Genomic DNA, 11,297 nt, shown 5'->3' on the forward strand with positions numbered 1-11,297 from the left:
ATTAATATACTTGTTACACCATGGGGACTCCATTCTGCCAAAGGATGCTTTGGTTCCAGATTGCAGCCATTCCATAACGGTCTTAATCAAATAAAGTAGCTTTTTCCAATCTCCCAATGCTCCAAGACTGCAAATGTTGCAACTCTTTTGGAGAGCCCCAAGTTGGTGAAGGCTTTTATTTATTCATTTATGTATTTCATATGGCAAAACAAAATGCAGCATTAATGCATAAAATTCACAAAACAAACAACCTATAAAATATGTAAAAATAGATAAAACATCAGAATAGTGAATTAGTTTTAAAATGCACAATACGAATGATGAATACAATTAAATTATGTATGAACAGTTACTAGAATTGATAAGCCTGTGGCCATATATCTAGATCACTTAGCCATTGGACAGCACTGCCCTTCTTGCAGGGATCCAGAGATTCTCCTGAGAGGGCATTCTGTCGCAATATGATATAAAGTTTGCAGGACGTTCCCATAGTCACAGTATTAGCAACCAGACCCCAGTTATATTTCCAATATTGGCACCTGCCTTGGTTGCTTCAGATCTGGCTGAGCACTGAACAGTTTTTCCTTGGAAGATCAAAGCTGGAAGGCAGTGGTGGGATTCAGCCAGTTCGCACCTATTTGGGAGAACCAGCTGTTAATTTCCTAAGCAGTTTGGCGAACCGGTTGTTGGAAGAAATCTTTTGTTTCTTTCCACTTTACAGGGCTAATCCTGTAAGGAAGGCAGGAAGGAAAGATTCTGGTGTTGTTTCTAGCCTAATCTTTCTTTCCCTGCTTACAGAAACTGCCTCTCCAGTTAACTACATTGTAACAGCTAAGACGAAGCGCCCATTGACCTGAGTGACATTGAGTTGGCCACACCCATCCAGTGACATGACCACTGAGCTATGCCTACCCAGCTGGTCATTAGGGCAGAGAACTGCTTGTTAAATTATTTAAATCCCACCACTGCTGGAGGGGCATTGCAATGGATCAGTGGAGACGGCTGAATGGGAAGAAAATGCAGGTCATGGGCTTGTTTTTCTTGTCAGAAAGAATGTGACTCTACCATACCATTATTCTTCCAGCTGCTAGACATTATGTTTCTGCCACAGCTGTCATTGAATGGCAGTTTTAGGGAGCGTGCTATTCAACTGCAGACCTTCGGCTCAACTAGACACATGCTTTGTTGATGCCCAGCTCCTGGCATTGCTCCACTTTCAAAATAACAAGTGATCTGCTCTGGAGCAGAGTAAACAAGTGAGCCTGGCTTGCATCCTCAAGTGTCAGATTGTCCAGCTGCTACTTTAAATGGCCATGGCTGACCAGTGTGTTTCACTGGGCCCTAAAGATCTCGGACCCCCGACTGAAGACAGCCTCAGTGTTCAAGATTTAGAGCAGCTCCTGAATACTGGGAGCCCTTCCTGCCACCACACTGACGAAGTCTGGCCTAATCTTTTCTTAGGAGATCAGTAAGTATATTTGTAGGAAAGCATTTCAACCCCTTTCCTACATAATTATGGCAATGAAACAAAATGCGTCAATGGATTACTTAATGTGGACATGTGATTAATTGCTGTAGTAGCTGTGCATAGTTTTTCCTTGTCTGAAAAGCCATGACTGTGGGTGTTACTGGAGCCTAATGTTTTATGAAATCATGTTTTGAGCAGATAAGTTAGATTAGGTAAAGGCAAAGGTTCCCTTGGCACATATGTGCTAGTCATTCCCGATTCTAGGGGGCGGTGCTCATCTCCATTTCAAAGCTGAAGAGCCAGCGCTGTCCGAAGACGTCTCCGTGGTCATGTGGCCAGCATGACTAAACGCCAAAGATGCATGGAACGCTGTTACCTTCCCACCAAAGGTGGTTCCTATTTTTCTACTTGCATTTTTAATGTGTTTTTGAACTGCTAGGTTGGCACAAGCTGGGACAAGTAACGGGAGCTCACTCCGTTACGCGGCACTAGGGATTCGAACCGCCAAACTGTTGACCTTTCGATCGACAAGCTCAGCATCTTAGCCACTGAGCCACCATGTCCCATTTAAGCTAGATTAGCAATTGCCAAAAGACACTAACTTCTTCCAGTATGCACGATGAGTCTCCTTTGAGTCAAGCAAAGCCTCACTTGCACCCTCATCCTGCCACCTTGATTTTTGACCAAGATTTGTCAACACCTTTCTATGATATGAAATTGGCTTTTACTCCCTGTGATTACTCCGAATTTGACCGAGCACAGGCACGAGCCTATTTGAAGACGTACCTTGTGGCACTAAGAGCGGCCAAACGTCAACATTGCGCTGCTCTTATTGCGTCTGCAGATAACCGCCCTGCCGCCCTGTTTCGGGTGACCCGTTCCCTCTTGTTTGAGAGACCACGGGAAGCCCCTTTACAGGGCAGAGCAGAGGAGTTTGGGAATTATCTACAGGACAAAGTCGCTCAAATCCGGATGGGATGGACCCCTTTCAGTGGTTCAGTAGAGACGCCCGTTGCGAGTCTTGAGGGACCGCTTTGGGAGGAGTTTGACTCGGTTGCCATCGAGGATTTGGACAGGTTGCGTGGACGTCTGCGACCCACCACATGTTTATTGGACCCGTGTCCCTCCTGGCTTGTACTGGCATCCTGGGAGGTCACGCGTGACTGGCTCCTGGGCCTGGTGAACGCCTCGTTGGGTGAGGGGTCTCTACCGGCCGCCTTGAAAGAGGCGGTGGTGAGGCCCCTGCTCAAGAAGCCTTCCCTGGACCCAACGGACCTAGTCAATTATCGTCCAGTCTCCAACCTTCCTTTTTTAGCGAAGGTTGTAGAGAGTGTGGTAGCACAGCAGTTCCCACATCACCTGGAGGAAAATGATTATCTAGACCCGCGCCAGTCCGGCTTCCGACCCGGGCACAGCACGGAGACGGCCTTGGTCGCATTGGTTGATGATCTCTGGAGGGCCAGAGATAGGGGTTGTTCCTCTATCCTGGTCCTATTAGATCTCTCGGCGGCGTTCGATACCATCGACCATGGTATCCTGTTGCACCGGCTAGAGGGGCTGGGAGTCAGAGGCACCGTTTTACGGTGGTTTGGCTCCTACCTCTCTGGTCGGACGCAACGTGTGTTGACAGGGGAGCAGAGTTCGACCCGGAGGCCACTCACATGTGGTGTGCCACAGGGATCGGTGCTCTCGCCTCTCCTGTTCAACACATATATGAAACCGCTGGGCGAGATCATCCGTGGTTTTGGAGTGGGATATCATCTGTATGCTGATGATACTCAGCTATACATTTCCACTCCGAACCACCCCAATGAGGCCGTCGAAATGATGTCCCGGTGTCTGGAGGCCGTACGGGTCTGGATGGATGGCAACCGACTAAAACTCAACCCTTCCAAGACGGAGTGGCTGTGGCTTCCGGCCTCCCGGTTCAACCAGGTGCTTCCATCTCTGGCCATCGGGGGCGTCCAACTAGCCCCCATGGAACAGGTGCGCAATTTGGGCGTCCTCCTGGATACCCGGCTGTCCATGGATAACCATGTAACAGCCGTGGCAAGGGGGGCGTTCCATCAGGTTCGCCTGATGCGCCAATTGCGCCCCTTATTGGACCGGGATGCCCTACGCACAGTCACCCATGCGCTAGTGACGTCTCGCCTGGATTACTGCAATGCTCTCTACATGGGGCTTCCCTTGAGATGCACTCGGAGACTACAATTGGTCCAGAACGCGGCCGCGCGGGTGATTATGGGGAGGACTAGATACTCCCCTGTAACACCTCTCCTGCGCGAGCTGCACTGGCTGCCTGTGGTCTACCGAGTGCGTTTCAAGGTTTTGATTATGATCTTTAAAGCGCTCCATGGCACAGGGCCTAGTTATATGCAGGATCGCATCCTGCCCCACACATCCCTACGACCAATTCGCTCACACAGAGAGGGACTTCTCCGGGTGCCGTCCGCCAAACAGTGCCGGGGGGCGACACCCAGGAGCAGAGCCTTCTCTGTGATGGGCCCAGCCCTATGGAATGACCTCCCCCGTGACATCAGGATGATTTCCGATCTCCGCTCCTTCCGTGTACAGCTGAAGACCCACCTCTTTCAATTATCCGGCCTGGCTCAATCGCAATCGTAATTTTCCCATTCCTCCAAACTGTTTTTTAAATTGTTCTTAAATATTAATTTTATTGGGTTTTTGCAATTGGGGTATTTTAAAGCAGATTTTTAACTGTCTATTGATGTAATTTGCTTCCTCCTCCGTGTATGTATGTGTGTTGTGTATGTATGTACGTTTGGTGTTGTTATATATGTTTCATGTTATATGCTCCATTGTACGCCGCCCCGAGTCCTACTTGGAAAGGGAGCGGCTAATAAATCCAAATTTATTATTTATTATTATTATTATTTACTCCCTTTCATAAGATTTCCCTTATGAAAGATGAATTGATTTAAATTTTAAAGGAGGAGAAAGACCTAAATACAGGTGGTACAAGACCTAAATAAATAACAACCACAATTGAGCCCAAACATTTCTGTAGTTGAGACATTTGTTAAGTGAGTTTTGTCCCATTTTACAACCTTTCTTGCCTCAGTTGTGAATCATAAAAGGGGATCCCATGACCTTGGGACACAGCAATAGTCATAAGTGTGAAACAGTTGCCAAGCATCTAAATTTTGATTATGTGAATATGGGGATGCTGCAAAGGTTGTAACTATGGAAGATGGTCATAAGTCACTTGTTTCATTGCCGTGGTAACTTAGAACGGTGACTAAGTGAACTGTTGTAAGTGGAAGATCACCTGTACTTTTTCCTGACAATATCTATCTCTGTGTCTTTTCTCCAGTGTAACAGCGCATAGCAGATTTGATTTATGGAAAATGGGGATTAGCCACATTTTAAATGCAGCCCACGGCACTCTATATTGTCAAGAGTCACATGATTTTTATGGTACAACGATTGAATACTGTGGCGTACCAGCTCACGATCTTCCCAGTTTTGATATAAGCCTATATTTTTACTCTTCTGCGGAGTTTATACACAAAGCTTTGACTACACCTGGAGGTATGGAAATCATGGCAGCCGTTATTAAGCTGTGACTAGGCTTTCCCTTGCACATTTGTTCACATTTTATATACATACATACACACACACACACACACACACACATATATGAATATGAATATCTGAAGTTAAGGAAGAAAGATCATCACGTTGAGTTTTTATGAATCTTCCCCTGTTTTGGTCAAGCGCTGGGGAAATCAGACGATTCAGGCAGTTCAAATCAGTGGTTGGATTCAAAAAATTTTACTACCGGTTCTGTGGGCGTGGCTTGGTGGACATGGCAGGGGAAGGCTACTACGAAATCTCCATTCCCTCCCCACACCTGGGGGAAGGATACTGCAAAATCCCCCATTCCCTCCCCATCTCACTAACCTGCTTTCCAGCTCCGTTCTCCTGTGCAGAGCAACAAAAGAAGACCCAGCCAATCAGCTGGGACATAGGAGGAAGTGAATAGATTGGGGGTGGGGCCAGCCAGAGGTGGTATTTCCCAGTTCTCCTCAAAAACTACTCAAAATTTCTGCTACCGTTTTGCTAGAACCGGCCAGAACCGGCTGAATACCACCTTTGGTTCAAAAGAGTATGAAGATTGCTTGCAAGCTTATGCTCTCTATAAGAATCTGGCCAACTGGACCTTAAGGGAAATGCATGGGAGATAAGAGAGGCATTCATGGTGGGCTAGACATAGATCTCTTGCAGGCACGCAGGGACTCATGAGTTACGACACGTTTGACTCCCTCTCTCGTGCTCAGCCTACTGTTTTCTCCTTCAAGCCAAGTGGCCATGTTGCCTGGCTTCATGGCTTTCTGATGGCCTCGTCATCCTGGACCCCCAAGATCATAGTGTCGGCGTTCCAAATACCATGCATGGAATCAACCTAGTTTCATCTCTAAACTTAGGAACCACTTCATCGCATTGGCCTGATATCCATCTTGCAGCTTCCCCCTTAGTAAACCCTTCTTCCATTGTGGAGATTGCTTCTCTGTAGGAAGGTGGGGTAAGAACCTGTTGGAACATTGCAGATGCACCTTGTCCCGCTTCCCATCCTGCAGGCCTGCCTTTGGTAATCCTTTCTTCCATGGTGGAGATTGCTTCTCTGTAGGAAGGTGGGGTAAGAACCTGTTCGGGTATTGCAGGTGCACATTGTCCTGCCATCCATCCTGCAGGCCTCCCTTTGGTAATCCCTTCTTGCTTGGTGGAGATTGCTTCTCTGTAGGAAGGTGGGGTAAGAACCTGTTGGGGCATTGCAGGTGCACATTGTCCTGCCATCCATCCTGCAGGCCTCCCTTTGGTAAACCCTTCTTCCATTTTGGAGATTGCTTCTCTGTAGGAAGGTGGGGTAAGAACCTTTTGGGGCATTGCAGGGGAGACTGGAACTGGTGGGGAGGTCAATCCCTCGGTTGGCCACTGCCCAGTTTTCTGCCATCGTGCCATCTGCTGAGGGAGGGCAGGTGCCCACTGGCATCCCTCCCATCCATGACCTGGGGTTAAGACCCATCCCGGGGTTGCCTGATTCACAGGTTGCAGCTCAACCAACAATGGCTGGCTAGGTGGGTTTATGTGCCAAGGATCCTTCTGTTGGCTAGGAGGAGTTATGGCCCAAGTAGGTGCCCTCTGCTGGCTTGGAGCATTTTCCCATGTTGATGGCAAAGAAGGTGCCCAGTGGCATCTTATCCATCCATACTCTGGGAAGAAAACCCAATCTGGTGGTGCTTCATTCACAAGCTGCCCAATTTCCAGTGGCTGGCAAGTGAAAGATGCTGGCCAAATCCCTTCTTGCTGTCTGGGTTGAAATTCCCATTTTGATAGGGAATCTGTCTTCAGCTCAGTTGCAGGGTAATAAGTCATTTCATTTATCGTTGTCTGGAAGGAGTCAAAACCTCCACTCCAGGTTTTTTATCCAAGCCTTGCTTCCAAGCTGGGGGGAAGGAGGAGGAGCATGCACTCACGTTTAGTTGTCCGAAATGGTCCGGGAAGCCCATCAGAGATGACTGCGTGGGGATGGCTGGGATCACCTTTCATCAGATCTTCTTCCCATCCTCTAGTCGGGTGTAGAAAAAGTCTTTTCCAGCCCCCTCCGTCCTCTTGCCAAATGCAATAAATCTTGAAGCAGAAATTCCTTTGCCTTTGAAGATTTGTAGAGAAGCGTCTCATCTCAGCTTCTTATCTCCAAAAGCTTTCTCATAATTGTTCGCTGATATTTTACGCTGTCCCGGTCAGCGTTGGGAATTCAGCACCCCCTCACCAGCACCTCCTCACCCCCTCACCAGGGTGTGTGTGCTGGTGACTTATTTTAAAGTGAGAGTTGGAATAATGTCAGCATTCCAAATACCATGCATGAAATCAATCAGAGACCAAGGCAGAATCATCCTTAAAGTTCCAATTTAATCATACAGGCATGTTAGCACGTCTGTGGAATTCCAACTCTGATTTTCTTCCTGGAATTCCACGCAGTTGAAAGTTCATGATCTTATCCCCACACCCATAATCTATCACATGGTCCAATCCTTTTCTTTCACGCTGGCATCTACACCCCTCTGCTTCCGGTCAGGTGTCGAGGTGCGGAGACAAAAGATGACCTTGAGCTTCTAGAAAGAATGACAACAAAACATTCCACAGTTCTACTCCTTTCTATTCCACCCTCCCAACTACTACACTAATGAAACAGCATAGGAAAATAATAGAAAGTGTGGCAGGCCAAAGATCCTAAAAGGAACATAACTACAGGCCTGACACATAGTGGGCCTGTGAGAATAGCCGGATCTTCCCTCACTGAGGGGAATCCCACCACTTCTGCAGAATTCTCTATCCAGGCAAATTGCAGCCATCTTGGATAGGCTCAGGTGACACAATCCTGAAGGGCTGATGGGAAGCAATTATATCCAGTCCAGTGAACGGTGGTTGTGTGAATTAGCAGGTCCTCTGTGGCAGTGTTCTGACCTAGGCTTCCCCCAAAAGCACAAAGCAGATTCCTGGTCCTGGCAAAACCCTTTTTATTAAATGAATGTGAATTCCTCTCATTCACTTTCAGCAAAGGCCTGGTAAACAGTCTTTCAAAGGTGAATTTATGACCACAGACCTTATCTAGCTTGGGAAGCTGCCATGTAAATATTTTCCAAATGCACTGCAGTGCAAGGAAAAACTGGGCACAGAGTCTCTGAGATTGATGGACAGATCTTCACACTCCTCAAACGAATGAACGAACAAACAAACAAATGAATTGTTTCCTGCAAAAGCCCACTCCCCTTTCGCTCTCTTTTATTTCCTATGAGAGGGGCCATTCACTGTACACCTGTGACTTTACTCCCAAGTCGACCCTGATTTCTGAGCAGTTCTATGCATGTGACACTGGGAACAGGCTCCAGCTGTTCCTCTGCCTCACTGCTGTCTAGCTCCGAAGGCAGCTGAGAACTGGCCTTGGCACCTCTGCCTCCGATGCAGAGCCCTCGTCTGAGTCTTCCCCAGCTCCAGAACTGACTCATGTTCCTCCCCAACCTCCTCACTGTCCGACTCTGCTGCCAGCTCCATTGGCCACTGGCGGGCCACAACAGGCAGCCGTTTTGCAATGATATCCATGACAGGCCCTTAATATGACCAAACTTTGGCTTTTTAAAAAAACACTATGTGTAAAGATTATTTTATTTTTAATTAATTTATTAATCAATTGTGTATGGCTGCCCATCTCATGGACTTTTGGTGGTGTACAGCATTTCTGTAAAAAGGGTCAATACATAAGACAATCCTTAGTTAAAACTATTATGTGATAATTTTTAAACAGAATTAGAAATAAGAAGAAATTTTCTGATAGTGAGAACAATCAACCAAAGGTGCCACCTGCTTCCATTGGCCGCCCTGTATGGCAAGGATAAAAAGATACCACTGATTGAAAGACTCTGTTCCTGTGGCTCAGGAGAGGTATAGACTGAGTTACATACTCCTTTGATGTTCATTTTACACAGAAATTTTGAAAAAACATATTCTGCCAATAATTGCTAGGCACCCTGGTCGTTCCAACACTGCTTATTTCTGTTCTGACCCAGGCTTCCCAAGAGAATGAAGCAGACTCCCTGTCACGACAAAACCCGCTTTTATTAATTGACTGTGAATTCTGCTCATTCACATCCAGTAAAGTCTTTCAAGGGAGGATTTACAGTCACAGACCTTATCTGGCTTGGAGAGATGCCAGGCCGATATCTGTAAAACTTGGCAAGGAGTCTTGGAGGGTCACGAACCAATTCAGCTGTCTCCTGAAAACTCCACTCCCCTTTCGCTCCTCTTTTATTTCCTCTGGGAGGGGCCATTCATCGTCCACCTGTGGCCTTACTCCCAAGTCGACCCCTGTTCTTTAGCTGTTCCGTTCATCTGGCAACTCTGCACATTCACACACTGGGAACAGGCTCCAGCTGTTCACCTGCCTCACTGATGTCTGACTCTGAAGGCTGATAACTATCAGACAGCCCTGGCCTCCTCTCTGCCTGCAACACAGAGCCCTCATCAGAGTTCCCCAAACTCCAGGACTGGCCCATGTTCCTCCCCAACCTCCTCATTGTCCGAATCTGCTGCCAGCTCCGCAGGCCCCTGGCAGGCCACAGCAATCTCCAGTGGCTGCTTAAGGACAAACAATCCATAATTAAAATTTGTTCTGGTCTATGACTGTAATAAACTAAATTGAAACCAACCAATGGAACAAAAGTGGCCCTCAGAAGTTGTGAGAGCTTCATCACTGGCGGCTTTCCAGAAGAGACTGGATTGCCATCAGTCAGAAATGGTGTAGGTAGGGCATGGGTGCCAAACTCACCGTGTCACGCATTGCGATGTTTTTTTCCCTTTGCTGATTTAGGGTGGGCGTGGCCTGCATATGACGCATCCGGCCTGTAGGCCGCCAGCTTGGGTGGGGGGTTCGACTAGATGACCTACAAGGTCACTTCCAACTCTGTGATTCTGTTAAATTATAAAAGCAGAGAAAGGAGAGAAATAATAACTGAGGGATGTTAATAATAAGGGAGCCACCTCATGAATTCACCCGTCTCCTGATGAGTGATGAGGCCAACATTATCTCAGGGAGGGGGGAAGACTCCACAATATAGGTGCCATTGAAGAAAAGGGCCCCCTTAGGGACCACCAATATGTAGCTCTGTAGGCAATGGAACCTACAAGAAATTCTGTTAGATCTGGTGAGGTGGGCAGATGAAGGAGGGAAGTCCCCCAAATAACTGATCCTGTGCATTGCAAGGCTTTAAAGGTGAATACTAACATCTTGAATTGGGCTTAAGAACTTTATGGCTGCTCTACCAGAAACACACATAACTGCTTGCACCACTGTATTTTGCATCAACTGAAATTTCTGGAACCCAACACTGAGTTCAGAGAAGAGCAACCAGGATGATCAGGGGACTGGAGACTAAAACATATGAAGAACAGTTACAGGAACTGGGCATGGCTAGTCTAGAGAAGAAAAGGACCAGGGGAGACATGATAGCAGCCTTCCAATACTTGAGGGGCTGCCACAGAGAGGAAGGGGTCAAGCTATTCTCCAAAGCACCTGAAGGCCAGACAAGGGATAATGGATGAAAACTGAACAAGGAGAGATTCAACCTAGAAATAAAGAGTAAAATTTTCTGACAGTGAGAACAATCAGAACAGAAGTTGCCTTTGGAAGTTGTGGGAGCTTCATCACTTGAGACTTTCAAGAAGAAACTGGACTGCCATTTGTCAGAAATGGTGTAGGGTCTCCTGCTTGGGTGGGGGTTGGACTAGATGACCTTCAAGGTCCCTTCCAATTCTGTTAATTTAATTTATTGTTTTTATTTCCAGGCAAAATCTTTGTCCACTGTGCCTTTGGGATAAGCAGGTCCTCCTCTTTGGTGCTGGCCTACCTTATGATCTATCATCATTTCTCGTTGGTTAAAGCAATACAAACAGTAAAAGAACATCGGTGGATCTTCCCTAATCGAGGTTTCCTGAAACAATTAAGAAATTTGGATCTTCAACTAAGCAAAAATACGAACAAATAAAGATAATTTTTAAAAGGAGACCCCTATCTTGCAGGCGTTCTGTCAACTGGTGCAATGCATACCCAATTATTCTTTTAGCTCGGTTGCCGATAATCGCTTTTTGCCTGATAAAATTCACAATGTTTGCAGAATGTTGTATTTTGTATGTTTGTGTTCACAGGGAACTGATGCAGAGACTAATGGGAAACTTAATAAAAAGAGTGGGAGAAAAGAGCCTTGTGCAGGAAAAAGAAAACAAGAAATACCGAAAGTGTGCAGGGAGATAA

General features: G+C 46.7%; 1 protein-coding gene across 1 annotated transcript; it reads left to right on the plus strand.

Moving 5' to 3' along the window:
* Positions 1-1,302: 1,302 nt before the first annotated feature.
* On the plus strand, positions 1,303-11,094 carry DUSP13A (dual specificity phosphatase 13A). The gene is made up of 3 exons (XM_081956535.1): positions 1,303-1,468; positions 4,803-5,020; positions 10,832-11,094. The coding sequence occupies exons 1-3, from the start codon at positions 1,308-1,310 to the stop codon at positions 11,029-11,031; spliced, it is 579 nt and encodes a 192-aa protein (XP_081812661.1). The 5' UTR covers positions 1,303-1,307; the 3' UTR covers positions 11,032-11,094.
* The last annotated feature ends 203 nt before the right edge of the window (positions 11,095-11,297 follow it).

The sequence above is a fragment of the Natrix helvetica genome (genome assembly GCF_964273705.1).
Source record: "Natrix helvetica genome assembly, chromosome: 5".
Classification (NCBI taxonomy): domain Eukaryota; kingdom Metazoa; phylum Chordata; class Lepidosauria; order Squamata; family Natricidae; genus Natrix; species Natrix helvetica.

Bases quoted from the DNA above. Each gene is read 5' to 3' on its own strand.
- DUSP13A (XM_081956535.1), top strand. From the start codon at position 1,308: ATGGCCATGGCTGACCAGTGTGTTTCACTGGGCCCTAAAGATCTCGGA. The intron at 1,469-4,802 runs GTAAGTATATTT...TCTTTTCTCCAG, and splicing joins AATCTTTTCTTAGGAGATCA to TGTAACAGCGCATAGCAGAT. The intron at 5,021-10,831 runs GTATGGAAATCA...TTTTATTTCCAG, and splicing joins AGCTTTGACTACACCTGGAG to GCAAAATCTTTGTCCACTGT.